This window comes from Pelodiscus sinensis, chromosome 9 (assembly GCF_049634645.1).
Source record: "Pelodiscus sinensis isolate JC-2024 chromosome 9, ASM4963464v1, whole genome shotgun sequence".
Classification (NCBI taxonomy): domain Eukaryota; kingdom Metazoa; phylum Chordata; order Testudines; family Trionychidae; genus Pelodiscus; species Pelodiscus sinensis.
Window position 1 is genome coordinate 8,669,309 of NC_134719.1, and position 24,606 is coordinate 8,693,914.

The 24,606-nt window shown below is 41.4% G+C and overlaps 1 protein-coding gene across 2 annotated transcripts in view; it reads right to left on the reverse strand.

The window, feature by feature from the left end:
- Positions 1-24,606, reverse strand: part of EPS15 (epidermal growth factor receptor pathway substrate 15) — a 127,913-nt gene that overhangs the window by 50,890 nt on the left and 52,417 nt on the right. For both annotated transcript variants that reach the window (XM_075935959.1, XM_075935960.1), the window contains 6 exons: positions 18,246-18,341; positions 17,572-17,637; positions 10,628-10,753; positions 9,774-9,833; positions 5,447-5,647; positions 4,565-4,710 (listed from right to left, as the gene is read on the reverse strand). In XM_075935959.1, the coding sequence (XP_075792074.1) occupies positions 4,565-4,710; positions 5,447-5,647; positions 9,774-9,833; positions 10,628-10,753; positions 17,572-17,637; positions 18,246-18,341 (695 nt within the window). The remainder of the gene's footprint in view (positions 1-4,564; positions 4,711-5,446; positions 5,648-9,773; positions 9,834-10,627; positions 10,754-17,571; positions 17,638-18,245; positions 18,342-24,606) is intronic.

Below are 24,606 nucleotides of genomic sequence, written 5' to 3' on the forward strand. Positions count from 1 at the left end.
AGCAGGCCCAGGCTTGTCACAGACAAAGGCTGCTCCGTGGGAGGCAGAGCAGCCTCTGTCCGTGGGGTGCTCAGACCCCATCTGTATCAGAGGCATTCACATTTAGACTACTCGCATTCCCCTCCCCTTGCTGCCTCTGTAATAGAGGTAGCAAGGGGAGGGGGAGAAGGAGGTGCTGATGCTGGCTTAAAAACTGGTTCCCCCCAGCAGCAGCTTCATGGCAGTCTCCCCTGATCCCACTCCCCCACGCTGCTGCCTTTGATAGAGGCAGCAGCATGGAGTGGGGAGGCAGCACCGCAGAGCTGGTGCTGAGGGGAACTAGCTTTAAAGCCGGTTCTCCACAGCACCAGGTCCTCCTTTCCCCAGATTGCAGCCTCTGATACAGAGGTAGAAAAGGGGGGAGTGTGTGTGTGTGAATGCAAGTAGATGACAAGATTAACTGATAAGCACAGACTTATTAGTTAATTGTCTACTCAACTACTCGTTGACATCCCGACACAAGGCACTTAACTTTTTCAAGACGTAAAGACAGCAATCACCAACCCTCCAAAATATCTCACAATGAGCTATTTCTGGATCCAGAAACCCTACGACTAATCCAGTTTATGCTATGTAAATCTTGGTATTCATCTCCTCCTCAATATGCTGTGCATATGGAGATATGAAATTCTGCTCTACACGGGACAGAAGAATTTCTTTTGGGATATGGATCTGATCCTGTTCTTCCAAGTTACTTTGAGAACTCTATCAAACACATTCACTATCACCACTAGAACAGGTCTGTCATTCACTGAAGAGACAGTGCTCCAACTTCTTAAAGAAACATTGTTCCAACTGGTGGGTATTGTGCTCGCTCTCAAACCCATTTCTTGAACTGAATTCAGTGTGTAAAATCCCATTTAAAGCAAATCTGACTCTCTGCAGTCACCAGTTGAGGGAACAGATAATATACCACTGGAGCTAGAGTACTGCCAACAGATGAGATAGGGTGAGATATAGGTAGTGTGGGGGGAGGGAAGAATGTTTTTAATTACTGGGTAAGTATAAAATCACAGAATACTAGAACCGGAAGAGACCTTAAGAGGTCATCAAGTCCAGTCCACCTTCCCTCATGCCAGGACTAACCACCAACTAGAGCATCCGTGATAGATGTCTGTCTAACCTGCTCTTAAATATCTCCAATGATGATCATTCCATAACCTTCCTAGGCAATATATTCCAGTGTTTAACCTCCCTGACAGTTAAGACGTTTTTCCTCATGTCCCACCTAAACCTCCCTGGATGCAATTTAAGCCCATTGCTTCTTGTCCTATCATCAGAAGTTAAGGAGAGTAATTTTTCCTCCCTCCTCCTTGTAATACCCTTTTAGGTACTTGAAAACTGCTATCACATTCCCCCTCAGTCATCTCTTTTCCAAACGAAACAAACCCAATTCTTTTAGTCTTCCCTCACAGGTCATGTCTTCTAGACCTTGAATCATTTTTGTTGCTCTTCTCTGGACCCTCTCCAATTTCTCCACGTCTTTCTTGAAATGTGGTTCTCCAAACTGGACACAATACTCAAGGCTGTGTCTACTCCTGATTTTAAGAGGAATAAGGGATCTTCCGGAAAAGGCTTTATTTTCCGACAGATCCCGTCTAGACTGGCGCTTTTCTCCGGCAAAGCCCCGAGCCGGAAAAAAGCGGCAGCCATGTTCATGCAAATGCCGCGGGGGATATTTAAATCCCCCGCGGCATTTGCAATTCCGACTTGTCTCATTAGCATCCCTTTTCCAGAAAAGGGTGCCAATGTAGACACAGCCCAATTGTGGCATAATCAGCACAAAGTAGAGCGGAAGAATGACTTCTTGTGTCTTGCTCGCAACACTACTGTTAATGCATCCCAGAATCATGTTTGCTTTTTTAGCAAGTCTCACTGACTCATATTTAGCTTGTGGTCCACTATGACCCCTAGATCCCTTTCTGCTGCACTCTTTCCTAGATCGTCACTTTCCCTTTTATAATTGTGAAACTTCTTCTCCCCCTCCCTCCACATCCCCATTTGCTGCTTCTGGGAGATTTAAAACCTACCAGCTCCACGCTGCTGTCGAGGTGTGTGCAGACCCCATCTATGGGTGTAAGCTGTGAAACTATTAATTTTTGGAAAACTGACAAGATATTGGTGATGCCAACTCTACTGATTTGATCACAAGTCTTCTGATAATTAGGGCTTCTTTATTTTTTCTGGAGGGCTCCAGCCACAATTAAAATTAAGCCAAATCTGGGAACTTCACTACCTGATGCGTCATGCACTGCTATCAACTATGATTGCTCTAATCATATATATAGTAGCCCAATGTCTGTGACTCTGTAATGCTGAAACACTGGCTGTTCCCTCTGGGCGGTGCTGTTGCCTCCCATCGTGGTGCTCAGCCGGGCCGCCACGTGGGAGCAATCATGTTGCTTCCCCCAACCCTACCTGGGGTAACTAAAAGCTAAACCCACGAGCCCAAGTCCATGGGCTGCAGAAGCACATTAGCTTGGGCAGCTCCTTGGCCAACACAGTTTGCATGACAGCAGAGGCAGCCAACACAGCTTCCCAGATCAAGCAGCGCTTTCTGTGACCAGGACTATGCAGGTACGGGGGGGATCTAGGCGCTGCAGGAAGCCATGTGTGCAGATAAGTCCCTGCATCTCAGCCACCCCTCTTCCCTCCCCAGCCATCAGTTGTGCAGGCCTGATTAAATAACTTTCAAACTATGTTGCAGGCCAGACTGGGAAAATGCAGTTGTCCCCCAGTGCCAACAATTTGAGACCCCTGATATATAGGCAAACCTTTTGCTCCCAGACTGAAAGATTCTAGCACCAATCAGGCAGCAAATTCCACCCAGGACTAGGAGACCTGAATATAGTTCAGGGGCAATAGAAGGGAACTAGAGACCCTGAACATGATGTAGCTGCCAATTGCAAAGAGGTATTTTCTCCTGTTATGCTTCATAGCTTCAACTTGCCGGATGACATGTATTTCTTTATATACCATCTGCCAGAAATCAAGATTGCAAGCTGACTTTTCCAATTACTCTGAACCACCCCAGTTTTCCAAAAAGCCTCCTGTTATATCATTAAAATAGTTGGGAACTTCAAAATGTAACTCTCAGACACTAGCCCCATATTTCTGCCTGAAACAGATCTGAAGCCATATTTTCCCTTTTCCCATGCAGAGAAAAGCCCCTCAGTCATATAATTTTTAGGTTGAGGGGGACCATACCTGCAACACTGTCCACCTGTTAGTGCTGATTGTGAAAGAATGCTGAGACACTGAAATATGAGCTATCATCTGGCTCTATTTGTCAGCCACCTGTAAGTTTTCATGACCAAAGGAGGGAGTTGAGAATGTATGTGCCTGGATGTAACTACTTTTGACAAGTCTATGCAGTGAAGAGGCAACACGTTCGGTTCACACTTGCTCTCAGGTAGAAACATCAAGTCCCTAACAACCAGAGAAATATCTTAAGTAAGATTTTCTATCTGGCATATTACCCTTCTGCCTTCAACTCTTCCACAGAAATGAACTGCTTACCTGGAGCTAGTTTTTTTCTAGTTCTACCTGCATCCTTTCTTGCCAGGAGAAAAGGCTCAGGTGACCCTCGCCTGGTCCAAGCTGCATCTTGCCTAACAAAGCTAGTCCTCCCATCCTGTCTGGGGAAGAATGGCTGAGATGATCCCACCCAGACTGTGCTATGAGAAGAATATTATATTCTGATTACAGAGCTGCTCAAGACACTAGTTGTGTAGGAAGGTGAGAGCAACACACACAGACACACACCCACCCTTCCTTTTGACTCTGGCTTTTCTCGGAGCTCACTAGCTCTCTCTCCACCCCTCCTTAAAGCCTACAAAATTGTCAAATACTGCACAATACTCCAGATCCTCAGTTGGGGGAACAGAGCTAAGGAAACAATTTCCTCAAAAATCAAATGCAGCCTTGGGTCATGGCTGGAAATTACACAGAAAAATTATTGAACCAACCTGCTAGTCTAACCATTAGAAATAAAATTTGGAATTGCCCTCAGAAAAGCTTGCAGCAGAGAAGTCTAGTTCAGCCTGTCTGCCACTGAACAGACACAGAAGACTAGAGGGAAATTTAGGAGATAGGGTATTTTCCTGCTACCAATATCAAGTGGGATTTTGCCCCTAAGTTGCAAACCAGCTAAAGTACTTATTGTAATAGTTCTGTGGACCATATCATGAACAAGACAGGGTGGATATTTAACACGGATATCACAGAAACCCAGTATTATCATGATTATAAGAGAGCTCATGAAACCTAAACAAGGAGGCCAAAGGTAATGTTCACATTAACTGTACTAAACCTCTCACCTGTAAATATAGTTCCTTGACATCAAAGTAGAGGCAAACACACAACTGCCATTCATACTGTACCTGTTCCATACTTAAACAGAAAACCACAGACTGTAGAGATACCTATTTGACACATTTTATAAACAGTATGTTGTTGAGAGAAAAATAAGAAGTTCTTCTACTTTGTAAAAAAGTTGACAGGGGGGGAAAAAAAAAAATCTTACCAGATGTGTGCTAATAAGGCAGAAGGCAGTCCTGTCTTTAAGAATAACTCTCTGGCTTCCACCCCAGAGACAAAACCATCCATGTCTTTGTCAGTTTTCAGGAAAATTTCATCATATTTGATTTTGTCAGCAGGTGATACAACCCACTAAGGGGAAAAAAAAGTTAAGTCTCTTTGAAGACAAATATATTTTATCTGAAGGAACAACATACCACTCTAGTACTAAATGTTCAAGTAACATCAGTCTTTGTAACAAATAACTGCAATTAGACATCTTGGAAAGATCTACTCCCAGTCACTTGGTTCAGTGTTGACCAGAACAGGTAAGACGTTTTGTCTCAATTGCTCTTTTTGGACATATCCCAAGACTCATTTATTTGAATAATGTAATTTCTCATATTATCTCACTGTGCTGTTATTTGCATTAGCTACCAAGTCCCCTCACATCCCACACGTTAATTTGCTTGCCTGGTGGTTACTGGATTTGTCTTTGTGCCAGATCAAAGAAATGTCATCTGGCTGTGTGCTTGGGCTATTTTGTTGACAGTGATTAAACATACATTTCTTAATGTTTTGACCTTTGTATGAGGCTCATAATGCTTTAAAATAATCACTTTTTGACTAATTTTTTAAAAAAATTCCTGAAGCCAAACTCATGTAGAAGACTTCTAAAAATCATTTCCAGTAAATGTCTTCTTAGCTGGTTAAATCATATTTGCTTTCCCAATCTGATAGTGCCAGCAGCCACCCCAACTTTCTTGTCCAACAAAAACAGCCACTAGATTAAGCTAGTCTGTGTGATCAGACTCATCTACATAACATCGTTCATTACAAGCATTGACTAAAGAAAACACTTCAATGCAAGCCAATTCTAGCACTATACCTGTGTTAGTGGTACTTTGGCAGGTAAAATGTTTACAGGAGACAAGGACTGATGAGAATCTTTAGGAAATGTTGCGGATGAGATCAACTGTGCTGCTCCTGAAATACTGACAGTTTTTCTCTTAGAAAGTGGCACCAAAACTGAAGGCAATGACATTGGCACTGGTTCCTTCTCCAAAGCACAGTACACCAAGAACATGGCCTGAACATGAAAACAAGATGTGATGGTCACACATTAACCAGGATTGTGGGTTTTTTTATTTATATTTTAAGTAGTAACCTAAAGTAACTTTGAAGCCATCTAAAATACAAAAACCTTTTCAAAGCTTAGAGGTGCAACTTATCCAGCACATTTTGGGATATATTTTACAATAAGGTTTTCAATGATTATTTAGCCTTCCCCTCTTGGTTTTTGCTATTTACATACCTATCCTGTCTGTTTCAATTTCAGGGGGATGGTCATAGCTCCAGTGTCACCTCATTTTTTAGAGCAGCAACTCAGTTAATTCACTTTCCTGTTTTATTTAGCAGTGATGAAAAGAAGCAAACACCTACTTAAACTCAGTATCTACTTCCCAAACCAGGAAAGGAAGGATAGCCTTAAGGTTAAAGAAATGGACCGGATGAATGATCTGAAGACCTGAATTTTGCTCCTAGATCTACCACAGCAAGTAACACACACCTTTGGGCAAGTCACAATCTCTCTGTGCCTTTGTTTCTGATGTCTGAAAGCGAGATCATCATATATCCCTACCTCACAGGGATATTACAGGGATAAATTCATTAATGTACAAGGCATTCAAACCACAGGAATGAACACCATAGAAAAGCCTATCAATAAGCAAGTGTAACCATTGAGTTCAATGTTTCCATCAGAAGTGTATTTAAACACTAGAGACTATCAAGATAAACATACATGAGAAAAACATAAAATGCTTTCTGAACATTAGCCGAAGAGGCATAGCCCAGTTATACTTTGTCCTGTCTGCTAACTTCATATGCATCCCATCCCATAAGAGAGCAGTACATATCTCCTCTGAAAGTGGGGCTCCAAGCAGTATTCCTTATTCTACAAGAATAATATTTAAAAAAATCCTAGTCAGATATAGAAAAATGCCTTTCAAGGGGTACAATCTGCAAGCCCTCTCAAATTAGAGTCTATCTTGCTGCTCTCTCTGGCTTGCCCCATTAAACATTAGCCTTTGAAATTCACTGCCAAGCACTGGAGAAGCTTAACATCTTTTAAATTAGTTGTAGAAAGTTGCTGGATGATTCAGCAACCACCACTTTTGGGTCTAAATCAGAAAACAATTTAAGTAGTTAAATCCCACCAGGCCAAGTGCACAAATGTTGACAATGGAACAGAGCTGAAAGATGTTCCACATAGCCTGTGCTCCACATTCAAGCCCTGGACCTAACACGTGTTGGCCAAACTGTATCTTCCTCCCCCCAGAATGGCCAATGGGACCCAGAAACACTGGTGTTGGGGAAGGAAGGAGAACTAGCTGGCTTCCTTAACAAGGTCTCCCTCTTTGCTGCTGGGATTGTCCCTCTTTGTTGCCAGCCCCCTCAACATCCTTCACCTGTGGAGGTAGCGAGTGGCCTTTGTTTATATTCATTAGTCTCTTCCTGAAATCATTCCACTTAAGAGTTGTAATTTCACTGGGGGGGTTATACTTTAGTAAGGTTCAAATCTTAGAAAGGGTCACTTTAAGACATACTATTTCATAAGATTTTATATACCATCCATTAAGTTAATTAACCTCTCTTTGCTTGCCTAGTAGGCTAATTCTTCCTCAATCAAATGAATCAACTGTTTTAGCATTCAGCTAAATATGTAAAAATTACAGCACACACATATATAAAAGTCATAAGTATGGCAAAGATGAATGCAGGTGAATTATCACCATGTATATCGAAGTATGTTCACAACTACAATTAACTGAAGATTTAAATAGCTGATTTTAGAAGAATTTGAAACAAGGTGACAGCATAGGTGAAAACTGCTGCAGCAGTTACCAGTAAAAATATTTTGTGGGTTCCTTCATCTTCCTCGTAAAGGTGCCTAAATATCCATGTTTACATGTCAGAAAGAAAAAGTTTCAGCCTCACACTGAAAATGTTGATGTTTGTCAATAAAATGGAGAGAGAATGGTGCTTTTCCTATTGGCATTTTTATCCCAAGAAATATAAAAGCTTTTATTGTGAAGTCACTGCTAAACTTTCCAATCTTCGACTCAAATATGAAAGAGCTATTGTTGTGTCAGTTTCTGGAGGCCCAAATTTAAGACAAGCTCTTGGCACGCATACCTAGTTTCCCTTTACACAGTTCTGAAAGTGTCTCTTATTTTTCAAAAGGCTTACACAGACAAATGAGTTTGAAAATACTGTCTTAATGCTTATCATGTTTTAACCTTTGTAGTATTAATACTATACCTTTCTCTAACTAAAAAAAACAAACCCTCATACATTTCCTTCACCCTGATTAAATGGTTCTTTCTTCTCCACTTGACCTAAGTAGAAAATATGCCCCTTTGACTAATGCAACATCAGTGCAAGACTACAAGTTTTATTTACTCTTCATCCTCAAAATAAAATGTTTTATGATCATCCTTTTAGATCAGTTTTTCCAAATGTTCAATTTGGTCACCCAATATCAATGCAAAATATGTTTTAGAATTTAAGAATGTTATTGTAGAGTGCATATCTACTTTGAAAGCACTTGTCCCCACTCCACATGCCAGTACAGTAAAACCTGCGTTATCCAGCACACCCGGGTATTAGGGCATGCCAGTAACCTAAAAATTCTGGTTATCGGGGGGAAGAGGAGGGGAGCAGGAGGCATGTGGGGCCTACGGAGGGGCGGGCATGGGAGCCGTGTGGGGGCTGGGATGTGGCCTGCTGGGGGGGGGGCACGAGCCACGGGAGGGGGGCAGGATGTGGCCTGGTAAGGGGGGGGTGGAAGCCAGGGGGCGGAGATTGGGGGGCGGCCTGCTGGGGGAGGGAACCTTGGGGGTGCCAGCCTGCCGGGGGTGCCAGGAGCCTCTGGGGGGAGAGGGAGGCGTGGGATGTGACCTGGTGAGGGGTGTGGTGGAAGCTGAGGGGTGGGAGGTGGAGATGGCAGGGACATACCTGCTGGGGAGGGAAGGGTGTGCAGGAGCTGCAGCGTGGGCTGGCCTGCCAGGGGTGCCAGGAGCCGCAGTGGGAGCTGAGATGGTTGCTTCTGGCTGCTGTTCATCCCTGCATGCTCATCTGAGGAGCACTTAGAGCCAGTTTTTTTTTCTTTTTTGCTTTTTCCTGGCATCAAAAATTTGCTGGTTTCTACAGTTTTCCAGATGCTTTAGTTCCGGATAGTGCAGGTTTTACTGTATTAGGATATTTGGTTGGACCCATAAAACAATTTTTCACCATCTCCCTTCCTAAATTGAATCAATTCCTGTCCACTATGAACAGAGCCAATACAAAAATATTGGGAACATCAAAATCTGTGTTTGCTTTCACATTTCAAGGTTCTAGATCCTTCACAATTGGCATCCCAAAGAAAAGCTCTCTTTTTATTCATTCGAAGTAACAGTATTTAATATCATATGCTGTTAAAACCTGATCTGGGGAAAAGAAGAGAGCAATTAACATGTTAGAGTTCTATACAATTCTTAAAATAATTAATCTGACAAGGATTTCTTGCTGTGACAAGTATGTGTACCTACTGATGAAAGTAAAAATCTACCATATATAAAATTCTTTCTTCAAACAGAACTATAGAAATCCTAGACAAGAAAATGACCTGGAATGAGACTAACACCTTCTACAAGAGAAGGAGGCAATTTATGTAGAAATAATCTCTTCCAAAGAAGGAAAGATTTGCTTAAACTCTAGCACAGCTGCAATGTCCTTTGAAAATAACATTCAAAAGAGGCCTTGGAAATGTATCTACAACCTTGTATACTCTCATGATAACCAGAAGCAACTACTCCAACATTTGTATATTAAAAAAAGTTATATTTTTAATTAATGGGTAAGTGTACTAGATTTAACAACATGACAACATCTCAAATTCTAATAAAACCTTTAGGAGTTCACTCTGATAAGTGATTTCTATACAATAAGAGGACATTGACATGGCAGATGGGGGAGGGATAAAAGAAAAAATAGCACAAACAATGAAAACTGATGGGAATTTAGCCTGCCACTGTGGCTTGAGCTAGAATAATGAACAGAAAAAAAAGAAGTGAAGAAGAGAAACAGTCTAAAGACCCCACTGTTCTAATGTTTTGGTTTTTGTTATTAGGTTTGAAGAATTATTAAACTAAATTAAAAGGTGTACTTACAACTGCAAATTCATCTTGATCCAACATTCCATCACGGTCAATATCACTTAGTTCCCAAACCTAAAGAAAACCAAAACATGTATGTGATTGGCTTCCAAACCCAACGCAGCAGTGTCAAACACCACAAGCAAAGCTTCTATCTGATTTAAGATTTTAAAAACAACCAACAACTCTCAAACAGGAGAGACTGAGACTGTGGGATACTGAACATTTCCATCAGCACTAGTGTTCTGTCAGTAATGCTTATTTGGTTAAGTTGTGTAAGAAAGCAATTTTCTGAAGGCGTAGAGAAAGGGTAAGATAACATTCTCCATCAATATAAATGTTAAAATAGACATATATAAGCAACCCAATACATTAAAAGAAGGTTAATATGGCAACTTTTCAGAATAACTGCAAAGATATCCATTTGAAACAAAAAAAAGAATTATCAGTTTGTTTTATTTATCACTAAGGCAACTTCTTAGAAGCAGAGAAAGTAACTACATAGAATCATAAAAGATTAGGGTTGGAAGAGACCTCAGGAAGTCATCTATTTCTAACCTCTGCTCAAAGCAGGACCAAGTCCAACTAAATCATTCTAGCAAGGACTTGTTAAGCCTACCACAGAAAAAAAATGCAAGTGTTTTACATGTATACACTATTAAATCTTTCAATCAACTGTCTCCAAAACAGACCAATACATTTTGTAATGGAAAATGAGGTCATTTTGCAATCTCAGTTACATTTTTATTACAAAAGACATTACGTCTGAATACCTAGATATTTCTCTAATTTGTACATTTATCTGTATTATTTATGATTCCCAAATCAAATCAGTCGCCCACTAATTTTAGTTAGAATGATGTTCTTACTCTTCCCAGGACATCCACTGGCAGTTTGGAGTTTAACAGTACAGGTTTCACCTTATCACCTGACAACAATCCATTCACAGGATTCAGACTGTCGAAGATAGCATCATATTTGGCCTTTTCTTCCGGCTGAGAGAGTAGAAAATAAACAAACAGAAATAAACTGTTAATGAGAACACTTACAGAACAAAGACACAACGTAAGAGAACCACAGTTATTGTACAGGTAAGTAATCATTTATTCAAGCGCTTGTGCATGTATCATTCCATTCTAGGTGAATCCCCAACAATGCTCCGTTGATAGTGAGAACTCTGAGTCTACTTAAACAGAGATTGAGGAACTCTCCTTCCAAAATTAACATCTGTTCTTGGTACTTCAACAACTAGGGATTTTAACATGCATTTAATTAAATAACTGTGTTACTGCTGAATATTTCCAGTTACGCAGTTGTTGATAGGGATGTGAAAGTGTAATATTGTGTAAATGTGTGTATAAAGATGCTGCTGCAAGTGTCTCTGATTGGAACATTCCTCAAGAAAGCCTCAAAGGTAGCCTGGGCACAGACCAGAAACAGGAATTCATCCATCAAAGAATTCATGGTCCAACTAACCCTGAAATAAAAGCTGCATTTGTTGTTTTTGTTCATGAACAAGTCCACGCAGGGAAATGCCTATTTCTGGAACACTGTCTACATTAACTCTTGATTCCTAAAGGCCATTCATGCGGATTAACCAGATGTATGTTGGGAAACTAACACAGCAGGGCACAGACTTTCCAATAAGTTCTTGGACTGCATTGAATTTAATTTTTTATTTCAGAAGGTTGAAAAAAAGTTACTACGGGGAAGCTGTTCTAGATTTGATTTTAACAAACAGGGAGGAACTGGCTGAGAATTTGAAAGTGGAAGGCAGCTTGGGTGAAAGTGATCATGAAATCATTGAGTTCATGATTCTAAGGAATGGTAGAAAGGAGAACAGCAAAATAGAGACAATGGATTTCAGGAAGGCAGATTTTGGTAAGCGCAGAGGGCTGGTAGGTAAGGTCCCATGGGAAGCAAGACTAAGGAGAAAAACAACTGGAGAGAGCTGGCAGTTTTTCAAACAGACATTATCAAGGGCCCAAAAACAAACTATTCCGCTGAGGGTGGGTGGGTGGGTGGGGAGGAGACAGAGACAGAGAGACAGAGAGAAAGAAAAAGACAAAAGACTGCCTTGGCTTAACCAGGAGATCTTGCATGATCTAAAAATAAAAAAGGAGTCATATAAAAAAGTGGAAACTAGGACAGATTACAAAGGATGAATATAAGCGATGTCTACAAGTCACCAGGGTCTAATTAATGCATCCTAGAATACCCAAGGAGCTGATAGAGGAAGAATCTGACCCATTAGCCATCATCTTTGAAAAATCATGGAAGACGGGAGAGATTCCAGAAGACTGGCACCCATCTATAAAAAGGGAAATAAGAACAATCCAGGAAACTACAGACCAGTCCGTTTAACTTCTGTGCCAGGGAAGATAATGGAGCAAGTAATTAAGGAATTCATTTGCAAACACCTGGAAGATAATAAGGTGATTAAAAATCCATGCTGGCTGTTACTTAAGAACATATCATGTCAAGCCAATCTGATAGCTTTCTTTGATAGGTTAATGAATCTTGTGGATAGGGAGAAGCGGTGAACAGGTATACCTAGACTTTAGCAAGGCATTTGATATGGTCTCACATGACCTTATCAATAAACTAAGCAAATACAACTTAGATGGGGCTACTGTAAGGTGGATGCGTAACTGACTGGATAACCATTCTCAGAGAGTAGTTATTAACGGTTCACAATCATGCTGGAAGGGCATAACAAGTGGGGCTCCGCAGGGGTCTGTTTTGGGACTAGTTCTGTTCAATATCTTCATCAATGATTTAGATATTGGCATAGAGAGTACGCTTATTAAGTTTGAAGATGATACCAAGCTGAGAGGGATTACAACTGCTTTGGAGGACAGGGTCCTAATTCAAGATTATCTGGATAAACTGGGAACTTGAGCTAAATAGGGTGACGTTTAATGAGGACAAATGCAAAGTACTCCACTTAGAAAGGAACAATCTGTGTCACACATACTGAATGGTAAACAACTGTCTAGGAAGGAGTACTGCAGAAAGGGATATAGAGGTCATAGTGGACCATAAGATAAATACAAGTCAACAGAGTATCGCTGTTGCAAAAAAAGCAAACCTGATTCTGGGATGTAGTAACAGGGAGTATTGTTAGCAAGACACGAGAACTCATTCGTCTGCACTGATTAGGCCTCAATTGGAGTATTGTGTTCAGTTCTGGGCGCTACATTTCAAGAAAGATGTGGAAAAATTGGAGAAGATCCAGAGAAGAGCAACAAGAATGATTAAAGGTCTACAGAACATGAGCTACGAAGGAAGACTGAAAGAATTTGGCTTGTGTACTCTGGAAAGGAGACGATTGAGAGGGGACATAACGGTTTTCAGGTATCTAAAAGGGTGTCACAAGGAGGAGGAAGAAAATTGTTCTCCTTGGCCTCTGAGGATGGGACAAGAAGCAATGGGCTTAAAGTGTAGCAATGAAGGTTTAGGTTGGACATTAGGAAAAACTTCCTAACTGCCAGAGTGGTTCAACACTTGAATAAGTTGCCTAGGGAGGCTGTGGAATCTCCATCTCTGGAAATATTTAAGAGCAGGTTAGATAGACATCTATCTGAATGATCCAGACGCGGCATGTCAAACTTGAAACCTACTACGGGCTGCACAAACAAAAACTGATAGCTCACAGGGCCACAGGTTTGACCACTTTGTCGGAAATTTATTATAGATTTCATTTTAGCTATTTTATAATCTTGCAATAATTTTATGTGTAAAATTATTTGTTCATATTAATTTTACATAATTTTTAATTTAAATATAAATGTAAGGTACTTTCAAATTTTGTATAGGATACATAACTTGTTTTGTTGAAAATAAAAACAAGTATAGTCAGTGGTTAATCAAATAGAACAGACTTCTGAGAAAATTTGAGATACTTTGTAAGTATGAGATTTTGCATAAACAATCATTCATGCAATTGCAAAAAATGGACATATTTATTAATATAAATAAATAGAATGCACTGTGATTTTATCCTAACTTAATGCCTCCCCCGTTCCCCAGAGGCAGGGACTTCCGCCCTCCCCCCCAACCTAATGTCTCTCCCCTCCCTCAGAGCCAAGGACTACCAGCCCCGCCTCTAACCTGCCTGGGTTCCGGAGCCGCTGTCATCACGTTGCCCTTGCCACCGCAACGCTTTCTTAGGCGTTGGGGCACCGTGAGTACAGCGGCCAGCCGGCTGTGACCACGTGCTGCGGGCCATGCGTAAAGTGGCTGGCCGGCTGTGGCCACGTGCTGGGAACTGTGCGTAGAGCTGCCCAGCCAGCCGGCCTTGAGTAGTTGCTGTTAGCACCGTGCGCAGAGCAGCCGGCCAGTGTGACCTGCACTCCGTCACGTGCTCCAAGCGGTCAGTGGGCCGCACTTCATTATTTCTGAAAATGCACCGGCAGGCTGCAAAAAACTTCAATGAGGCTGCATGCGGCCCTCTAGATGCCAGTTTGACATGCCTGGTCTAGACAATACTGGGTCCTCCCGTGAGGGCATGGGACTGGACTCAATGACCTGTTGAGATCCCTTTCAGTTCTAGTGTTCCATAATTCTACAACCTTCTGTGGAGGCAATCTCCTAGAACATTCTTTACCCTGAGAAGATGTGAGGCTTCGAGAGTGGTGTCATTTTCAATGCAGAGATTACGAAGCTATACTACCACCTGACACAAGAGATTTGACCTAGCTCCACCCTGTTATTTGAAGTAAATAACTGCAGTCACCTTCTTCCATCATCTTTTGAAATACAGTGCTTAGAGACTAGAAAGACTTGCCAGGCACGATTCTTAGCCCTCACTTTTAAGACATTTATAATGAAGGCTGATTCTGGAAACCTTGAGTCTGTACCCCATCCAGGTATGGACAGAAAGCATATAGTGTCCATCACTAATGTTTCTGATAGAAGAGAAACAAGTGAAGTATGCCATTACAGACATTTTCCATACTCATGCACCAGCTTAATGCTAGGGTTTAAGCAGGTATGTGAATCAGCTTGTCCAGAAGATGCTTGCTTGTGTGATATATGGATTTCAACAAGCTTTGCTGGCAGCACAGGCCAACTCTGGCATGCTAAGATACATGTGAAATGCCATGTGTCTAAGCAATCGGAGGCAGGAACTTTTTCTCAGGTGACCCTACGCTAACGCACAGAGTTAAAATGGACCAGTACCTTTAAGGTAGATAGGCAGTTGCTGCTGTAAAGCCAAGAACAGTTCCAATGAACTCAGTTCTCTCCAACAGACACAATGCTGATTTGCCCATGTTTATTTTCAGATATAGCTGCATGAAGAGAGACTAGATCTGATGAATGCTATCTGCCACTTGATGTCTGGAGACACCTCAAATTACCAACCATTCATATTTGGAATAATCTGAAAGCATACCTGTTAGGTAAGACAGTAAGTCCACCACACACTTGGTAAAAATTGTGAACATTGATGATAGGACAAATGGAAATACCATGTATTGGTAGCAGCAATCCCTCACTGAAAACAAATCAGACATTGTCTATGGCTTGGGTGGATAACCATATGAAAATAGGCATCCTGCAGACACAGAACAGCTTATCAGTCATCCAGAAAGAAAAAGGCATAATGGAGCAAGGGATACCATTCTGAACTTGATCTTTTTGATGAAGCAGGGAGCACACTTCCCAGATGAGGTAGACAGACATGTGCTATATCTGCTTCAGCTAGAATGCTAGAAAAAGCAGGGTACCTTAGTCCCTGTGCTGAACTCTCATTTACAGCTGCCTCTACCAATGATCCTGGAGCCAGGTGAGGATTATTAAAAAACTGTATTGATACTTTGTGACAGGTTTTTTGCATCTGGGTGATATGGAGGTCAGGGTCTGCCATAACTCACAGAATATACAAGGACTTCAGTGATAGACAGTACCACTTCATCAAGGACCAAAGTGTGCATCATGTGTTCAGTAACCTGAGACAGTCCATTTCTATAGGAAGTTCCAGTAAAGAGCCCAATCTCCTCAAGAGCTCCAGAAATAACAGGCAGTCAGACGTAGGCCTAGACAATATAGTGTCAAGAGCAATAGCTTCACTGGGGAAGACGACAAGATGTCAGCATCAGCTAAGATTAGTTATCAAGTTCCATTTTTGCCTGTGCCTCAGACACAGAACTCTGAGGTGATGGTCTAGCAGAAGTTATTTTAGCAGAGGTTCTAGTTGCACAATTGAGGCAGATTTCACTGAATGAGGAATATCCCATGTGCCCAGTTTGGCTATGGTAGATAAACAAAAGGTACTGGAGGCAAATGCTGGAATCCCTCAAGGGTTAATATCCTAGAGAGAGATCTATATCTAGGGAAATAAAATTTTGCTCTGGAATCAAAAGGTGTCAGGGAGGCAAAAGTTGTAATCTGCTGTTCCCTGACTGAGAAGGATTATTCTTCACAAAGGCGAAGGGCAGTGCCAGTACTTTTGGCTGGTTGGTTAACCTGGAATGTCTTCATCAATGTAGAAGACAAACTTGCAACCGGAGTCAGTGTTGTTACTCTCAAACAAATGCTCAGCTGAAAGGAGAATCAGGGTGGTACCAAAATCACTGGTTCTAGGTCTTTAAATCTCCATTCAGGTAAATTCTCAGTGTTCAGGGTCAGACCAGGCACTTGAGAGATATTTCCTGGACTTTTTCCCTACTAAAGTATCCTAAAAGGAAAGCATTTCAGATGATGGCTCTGAAGACAATGAACAAAGCCTCTTCCTCTAGTAAACTAGGGATTTCTCCTGCTTTCAGAGGATGAGGTCTGCAGAACCATAGCAGTTACTGAACATGCAGAGGCTGAGTCCACTCTCTTCAATGATACAGCCAGGGTACTCAATACTGGAGCAACATGGATCCAAAACCAAGTGCACAGATTTTTCTGTGAGGTACTTCAGACATCTTTTGTCTGAAGAAGAATCTGCATAGGATACATGTTTCTAGAATGTAGATTTCTAAAAGTTTTTGTCCCCGTTCCCATTGGTTAGAGGCATGACTGCCTAGCAGCAGGAAGGAGTGAGTTTTAAACGCCTTGAGATTTTCTCACATCCTAAACAAAGGAAAACAATGGTGATCCAGCCCAAGATAAAAAGATGACACTTCTCTCAAACTTGTGCCTCCCCTACGAGTACAGCTGGCCAAATACCTCCGGCTTGAGTGCAATCAACACAGTTGCACACGTTCAAATATACATGTGCAACAAGAATCTTAATCTGGCATTTTCTAACTTTTGCACACTTGATTTTATAGCCTTAATTTTTTCTAATATAATTGGTATATAATCCCGATCAATTTTATGACTAAAATAACTCAACTCCCATATTTAGTCTTGGTTAGATATGATAGCCCTGCAAAAGATACTACAATGATCTGAAAACGGAACAGTTGTCCTCCTCTTATAGCAGCAGTACAGTTCACATGAAACTGATAATGTCTGAAATGAACATATGTATTGTTTACAATTATCATAGGTATGGCAGGAGCACTATAAAACCTGAAACCCATCAATATATGCTAATTCCGAGTGTACAGAATTATAATTATTTCTTTTTTACTTCAATATTTCAGAATTTCCAAAATATTTTCTTTCCTGGTATTTAAGTTAGCACAATAAAACACTCAGTTTCAAAAATATCAGATATGAAGAATTGAAAACAGAAGACATTAAACTATTCAGAATAATTTAGAGAATAACCTGAAAGCAGCTATAGCAAGTCTGTTCTCTTGCAAACTACAGTAATAAAAATGATCAGATATTGGTATGTAGACTTTTTGACTGTTTATGACTTGCAACATACCTTCACAGCCCATGGGATGTCGGCTGATGCTGTTCCACTAATTAGTAACGGGCTACTGGTATCATTCTAATGGAAAACAGAACAAAACAATAATTTAAGATGGAAAACTCAAAGGGGCATGTTTTCTCCACACTCAATACTGCATCAAATCATAACAAAGCAAGTCTTAATTTATAGTTATACCATATTCCGTCAATTAAAAGGAAATGGGACTTCAGTTGTCTTTACTTCTAAAATCATAAGAAAAATAAACAATAAACCCTGTTACACACCTTGTGGTTTATAGTTAATACAAATGTCTCTTTTTTTTATTGTAACTGGGACCAGAATTGGGCATAGTGTGACCATGTGCCATGAAAGCTTTCCCATTCAGACTTCTAAGTGCAACTTCACTGTTGCCTTTCAACATCCTTGTCTTTTGTAAACTATTAGAAGTTTAACGGCAATGCTAACAAAAACTATTTACTATGGACTAAATTAACATTTGCTCTTGTGACCAAAGCAGGGTGTTAACTCAAGACTGCTAGACTAAAAGTACTTGCTTTTGCACATGAAGTCCAATGTTTTATTTTTTAACAGCACTAAGATTTCTCAGTGAAGATACTGGATATAAAACATTAAATCTTGCCAGACGTTAATGAACAATTTGTTTTTAATTTAAAAAAATATCTTACAAATCTAGGTGGTGGAACAGGCAGATTAAGACTACTCAGGGAAACATCCAATCCATTCTGTGCACAGGCCACTAGTCGCAAAGCCACAAAAAATTCCTACGGAGGAAAAACAGAATTTTTAAAGAATGTACAATACAAAAGTAATTTAAATTCAACTGGAGAGCTGAAAATGTATAATTTACTTCCACTGGCCTATTTCTCTTCACAGGATTCATCTTGTTAAACTAATACACTATTACTCTTTAATTTATTTCAAATACTTACAATAGTATTAACATATCAACCTGGGGTACAAAAAAGTAGTTAAATTATAACTCAGCAGCAACTCTAGAAAATCTTAACTGTTAAAAGATCTGCCAAAATATTTAACTACTGAAATGAAACTTCAAGGTTAAGGGTTTGATTGCTTTTATGTAGACAGAAGTAACAATTTTTACACAATATGTCCTTGGAAACATGAAGTAAAAAACTTGAAGAAACATTTTAATATCCTCAAAAAGAGCATAGACAAGATAGCAATAATCCTGAGGAGCAACAAATAGCAATACATAGTATTAATAGATTAAGATATGAGAAAGCTTTTATACAGAAATGTGGGACAAATATTCTGAGATGAAAATATTCTCCTCCATAAGCCGTTTTCTTTTCATGCCTTGGTCTCTGACTAATTATCACCATCTATTTACTGAAGTACAGGACCATCTCATTTTAACTGACAGATTTGCAATTTAAGAGACACATGCTTAAAAATTTATTCCCTATGCGTCAGTCTATTTCTTAACATTTCTAAGGACAGACGATACTTAAAACAGCAGCAGCTGCTCTGATGTAGTACGTTAGTGAAGATACAATTACGTTGATGAGAGCTTCTCCCATCAACATAATTAATCCATCTCCATAAGAGGCAGTAGCTATGTCAATGTGAGAAGCCCACCCACTGACAGAGTGCTGGCTACTTCTTAGAGTTACTCTGGTATAACTGCTTCACTCAGGAATTTGGCTTTCACACTCCTGAGCGATGTAATTATACTAATGTAAGTTTACAGTGCAGATCTGGACTAAATTCAGTCTGACAGCAGTGGTCAGGCCTCATTCTTTAAACAGGTACAGAAGATAAACTTGAATTGGAGCCAACTGGTAGACTTGTCCTGAAATCATAGGTCAATGGTAACATGGAGCATGTGAGACAGAACAGAAAACTGACTAAAACAAAACAACTTGATGAATCACTTTTCTAGTGAGCCTGCAGATATCAGTATGAAAAATGAATGAAAAAAGAGAGTATTTTTACTAATATTTGATCTGAAAGACAAGATGTAATAACTGTTAACTAAATGCAAATGATATGAAGCTGGTAGGTTTTTTCAACTTCCAGTGATGTCCACAGAAACAAATACTAAAGGACAAAGGTGAGAAATACTAATAGATACTGTGAATCAACAAATTAAAAACAAGATAATACAACTGGAGAATAAACCAGTGTATAATGCGAGGAAGATCTTTGGAAAGTAGTAATGCTAGGAAAGATCTAATGGTGAAACACAGAAAATTGGGTATGAGCTTGCAATACAGTTTGGAGATGCATATAGAGAGCTATTATATCATGGATAGTGAAGAGACAGCCTCTTTGGAGTGCAGAGGTTCTTTATAAAAGTTGGTCTGCAAAGTGTGTGCCCCTTTTTGGCTTCTTTATTACATATGTAGCAGGCATATGAAAATAGGGGTTCTCCTCTTCATGGTCTTTGCCTATGAAATACACAGAAGCTAGAAGTTTTCCAACTTCCCCCTTGCATGAAATCACATCTTGATTGCCAGGACCTCAAGGACCAACTTCCCTCCTTTTTAAGGACACATGGACCACCTCCCATTTATGACTGCATAACACAACTGTGGTACTCCACCAGGTATTTATTTGGGAAATGGTGCATCTTCTGCTGTATTTTAATGTAGCTTAAGAGCTGGCCTAAGGGAGAGCTGCCAGCACCATGAGATCATCCAGAATTTAATAAACTTTGCTTTTAAATCACCAATCAACTGCATTATTATTATTATTATGGTTTCCCCATAAATGTTTTTATATTTTTATTTATATATATATATATATATATATATATATATAAAAACATTTATCTGTGGTGTCCAACATGCTAGCCACTAACCACATGTGGCTATTTGGTTGTTTGAGAGTGGCTAGTTGGCTTGAATAATAAAAACACAAAAATCACTGCATTAAAAAAAATGTTTAAATAAAAAAATTCAGAGAATTAAAAACCATTCAGAAGATCTTTCTGAGTTCTAAAGCCACTTTCTGTTAATTTGATCCATCTGATGGATAGAGACTTCTACCAGTTCACAGAATGGTTTAAATATGTCACTTAGGCCGGAAATCATCATGCATAAGCCTGGCGATGCGTTGACTGGAGAGTACAGCGCCCTTGGATCGTTGAGCTGTTGATACCAAAAGTCTACCTGTTCGCCTCCACTGGCAGGTTCCGTCTATATAAAAAGAAAGAGCGCACCTTACGTCAAGCGTATGCAGCAGGGCCTCCTTATTCGAGGCATGCGGCTTAGGGTAAAATGAGGGAAGGACGATCAGCTCGTTGATATGAAACGATGAGGTGACCTTGGGAATGAACGCTGGATGTAAATGTAATGTCACCGATTCCTTCAAGAAAGAAGTGAAAGGGGGATTTGCCATTATTGCGCCCCCAGCTCGCTGACTCTGCATGCTGATGTAATTACAAGTAAGACGACGGTTTTAATAGTTAGCATCTGCAAGGGAACAGATGCTAATGGTTCAAAAGGGGGAATACATAATCGTATCCAGCACTAAGTCAAGATTCCAGGATGGTGGGGGTGGTTTTCGAGGTGAGCTTATATTGATCAGGCCTTTGAGGAATCGTGTAGTAGTTGGGTGAGAAAATACCAAAGAACCCTGTATTGGGTAATGGAAAGCACTAATGGCTGCCAAATGAACTCTGAGGGATGCCAGGGAAAGTTTCGAATCTCGCAAATAAAGAATGTATTCGAGGATTTGGTGTAAAGGAGAAGACAATGGTTGGACGTTATTATGGAGGCACCAGTAGGAGTATCTGCGCCATTTAGCCAGGTAAGTATTGCGTGTAGATGCTTTTTTGCTATGTATCAATATGGACTTGACCTATTCTGAACAAAGTTTTTTGTCTTGTCTAAGCCAGTCAGGAGCTATGCTGTCAGGTGCAATGCTTCTAGCTTGTGATGTTCTTGAGAGAGGAGATCCCAATATAAGGGCAGAGGCCACGGTGGCGGTAGTGACATTCTGCGTAAGAATGGATACAAAGATTGCCTGGGCCAAGCTGGCGGTATTAGGATTACCGTCGCTGCTTCCGTTCTGATTTTCTCCAGTGTTCTGGGAATGAGGACTCTTGGGGGAAAAGCGTACAGGAGTGCCCTTTTCCAAGTGGTCAATAATGCGTCGCCAAGAGATCCCTTGCCGATCCCTGTTCTGGAACAAAAAAGGCGACATTTCTTGTTGGTGGATGTTGCAAACAGATCTACTAGGGACGTTCCCCATCTGTGGAAAATCTTCTGAAGCACTCGTCTGTGGGGAAGCGCCTGCTGACGGAGTTGGCAATGACATTGGCTGTGCCAGGTAAGTAGGATGTTATGTTGATGTTGTTCTATATGCACCAATTCCAGCACTGTACCGCTTCGGCGCATAGAGAGCGTGATCTTGCTCATCCCTGTTTGTTTATATAATACATTGCCGCTACGTTGTCTGTCAGCACCCTGACTGTCTTGTCTTTCAGACATGGGAGGAAATGTTGGCATGCTAGAAAGATCGCTCGCAACTCTAATTGGTTAATGTGAAGACGTCTCTCAGTTTGAGAGCACCTTCTCTGTATGCGTTCCTCGCCCAGGTGAGCACCCCATCCGATGAGTGAAGCATCTGACATTAACTGGACAGATGGATGAGACTGGTGAAACGGTACTCCCATCAAGATGTTTGATGTGTTCGTCCACCATCGCAGGGACATGTGCACATGGGACGGAGGAGAAACTAGCTTGTGGATGTCGTGCCTTTCGGGGATATACACAGTTGATAGCCAGTGCTGCAGATTCCTCAGATGGAGGTGTGCATGTGGGACAATGAAGGTGGCCGCGGCTATGTGGCACAGGAGACGCAGGCAGGTATGGACTGAAATTGTTGGGGTTTTGCTGAGTAGACTGACCAAGGTCTTTTATTGCCTGGAATCTGTCCATGGGCAGGTACGCTTTTGTCGCGCGGGAGTCGAGAACTGCTCCTATGAACTTTATATTTTGCGTTGGAATCAGCGTAGACTTTTGTTTGTTTACTATTGGTCCAAGAGAGTCGAACGCTTGTCTGACCAGCGTAAGCATCTGCATCATCTCTTCTCGTGATGTGCCCTTTATGACAGTCATCCAGATAAGGAAATACGATGACTCCCAAGGCGACAAAGGTGGGTGGCGACAACAGCAAGGGTCATTGAAAATACCCTCGGAGCCGAAGCCAGCCCAAATGGAAGGATGCAATACTGAAAGTGCTCATTGTTTATGACAAAGCGCAGGAATTGCCTGTGCGCAAGGTGTATGGCTATATGAAAATAGGCATCTTGGAGGTCGAGGGCTGCGAACCAGTTGTTGCTATCTAGAGATGGAATGATTGTAATCAGAGTTACCATTTTGAATCGCTGCTTTCTAAGATAATGATTTAACCAGTGTAGATTGAGAATGGGTCTCCAGCCCCGTTTTCTTTTGCGTTAGGAAGTACCGTGAATAGAACTCTTTTCCCTTGAAGCACTCTGGGACCCTATCGCTCCAATGGATAACAGGTGATAGGCCTCTTGTTGTAAGAGGTTCTCGTGAGATGGGTCCCTGAAAAGGGACAGGGTAGGAGAGGTGGTAGGGGGAAAGGATGTGAATGGAATGGTGAGTCCAGATTTTATCACCTCCAATACCCATCTGTCTGATGTTATGGCAACCCATTTGGTGGTAATAGGGCCGCAGCCGGTGGTGAAATATGGGATTGGCATCTCTGACCACAACAGGAGTGTTCGGCGTTTCCTCGACCTGGAAGTCAAACCTGCTGCTTGGAAATCACTGTGTTGTTTGCCCTATGTGGCTGAGGACGTCTGCGCTGCATCCTCTGTTTGGAGTGGCTTTGGTCATACGGACGGTTCTGCTGCCTACAAAACTGGTAATCGTAACGTCTTTGGAATGGAAAATAATGTCTACAGCGGAAAGGTGGAACATACATCCTGAGGGTGCATAAGGTGGCTGGTTGCTACTGTTTGTGCTGCTGTGTCGGCCACATTCACGGCAATCTGCAAACCTGCCCTGGCACATGCGTAACCCTCCTGTAGTATTGATCGGAGAAGTATCTTATCGGTCTCAGAAATTCTTTGAGCACTTTGATAATTTCGCAATGTTATCGAAGCTATGATTGGAAAGTAACGCTGCATAATTTGCAATACAGAGGAGAAGTGTGGAAGAGAACTACACTTTTCGTCCAAATATGTCTAGTCTCTTTGCGTCCTTATCTGCTGCTTGAGGGTTTTTTGCTCTTTGCAGAGGTGCATCCACCACCAACGAATTGGGTTGGGGCTGAGTAAAAAGGAACTCAGCGCCCTTCAATGATATGAAAGATCTCTTCTCGGCTCCTTTACATGATGGAGTAGTGGAAGCCGGTGTGTTCCAGATTTCTGCAGCTGGCTCCAGAATCGCTTCATCTAGCGGTAATGCCACCTTAGATTGTTGTCTAGAGTGCAAATTCTTTAACAGCTTATACTGCTTTGCTTGTACCTCCACTAATTGGACCTCCTGCGATTGTGCCACCCTCTTAAAGAGGTCTTGAAATTCTCGGGTATCATCCAGCAGTGAAGAGTCTGCTGCAAAAACCGTGTCATCGGGAGTAGATGACTGGATATTCGACACTGAGGTGGCGCTAGGAAGAGGTCTGGGTGACTGCGGCCTTCGGCAATCGGAGGCAGGTGGTGAGTGGTATCTGTAAGAAGATGGATGGCAGCAGCAAGAATGACACTGTGATCTGCCCTGCCTCCTGGAGGTGCGATAGCTCCTGTGGTAGCGATAGTCATAATCAGGAGATGATCTTCTGGAGGCATACCTGCTCCCATGTCTGCTATGGTATGATCTGGGAGGAGAATAGTTTGGAGAGAGAGATCTGCATGGAGAAACTCGTCTGTATCTATAGGAATGGCAAGAGCGGAGTCGTCACCGTGGCGAACGTGGAGTCCTATGTGCCAAAGAGTAAGCTCCCCTTTCTGATGAAGAATAAGGGGATGGGGAAGGCTCCCCTGAAAACACAGGTGAAAGAGACAGTGAATGACCCCTAGGCATCGAC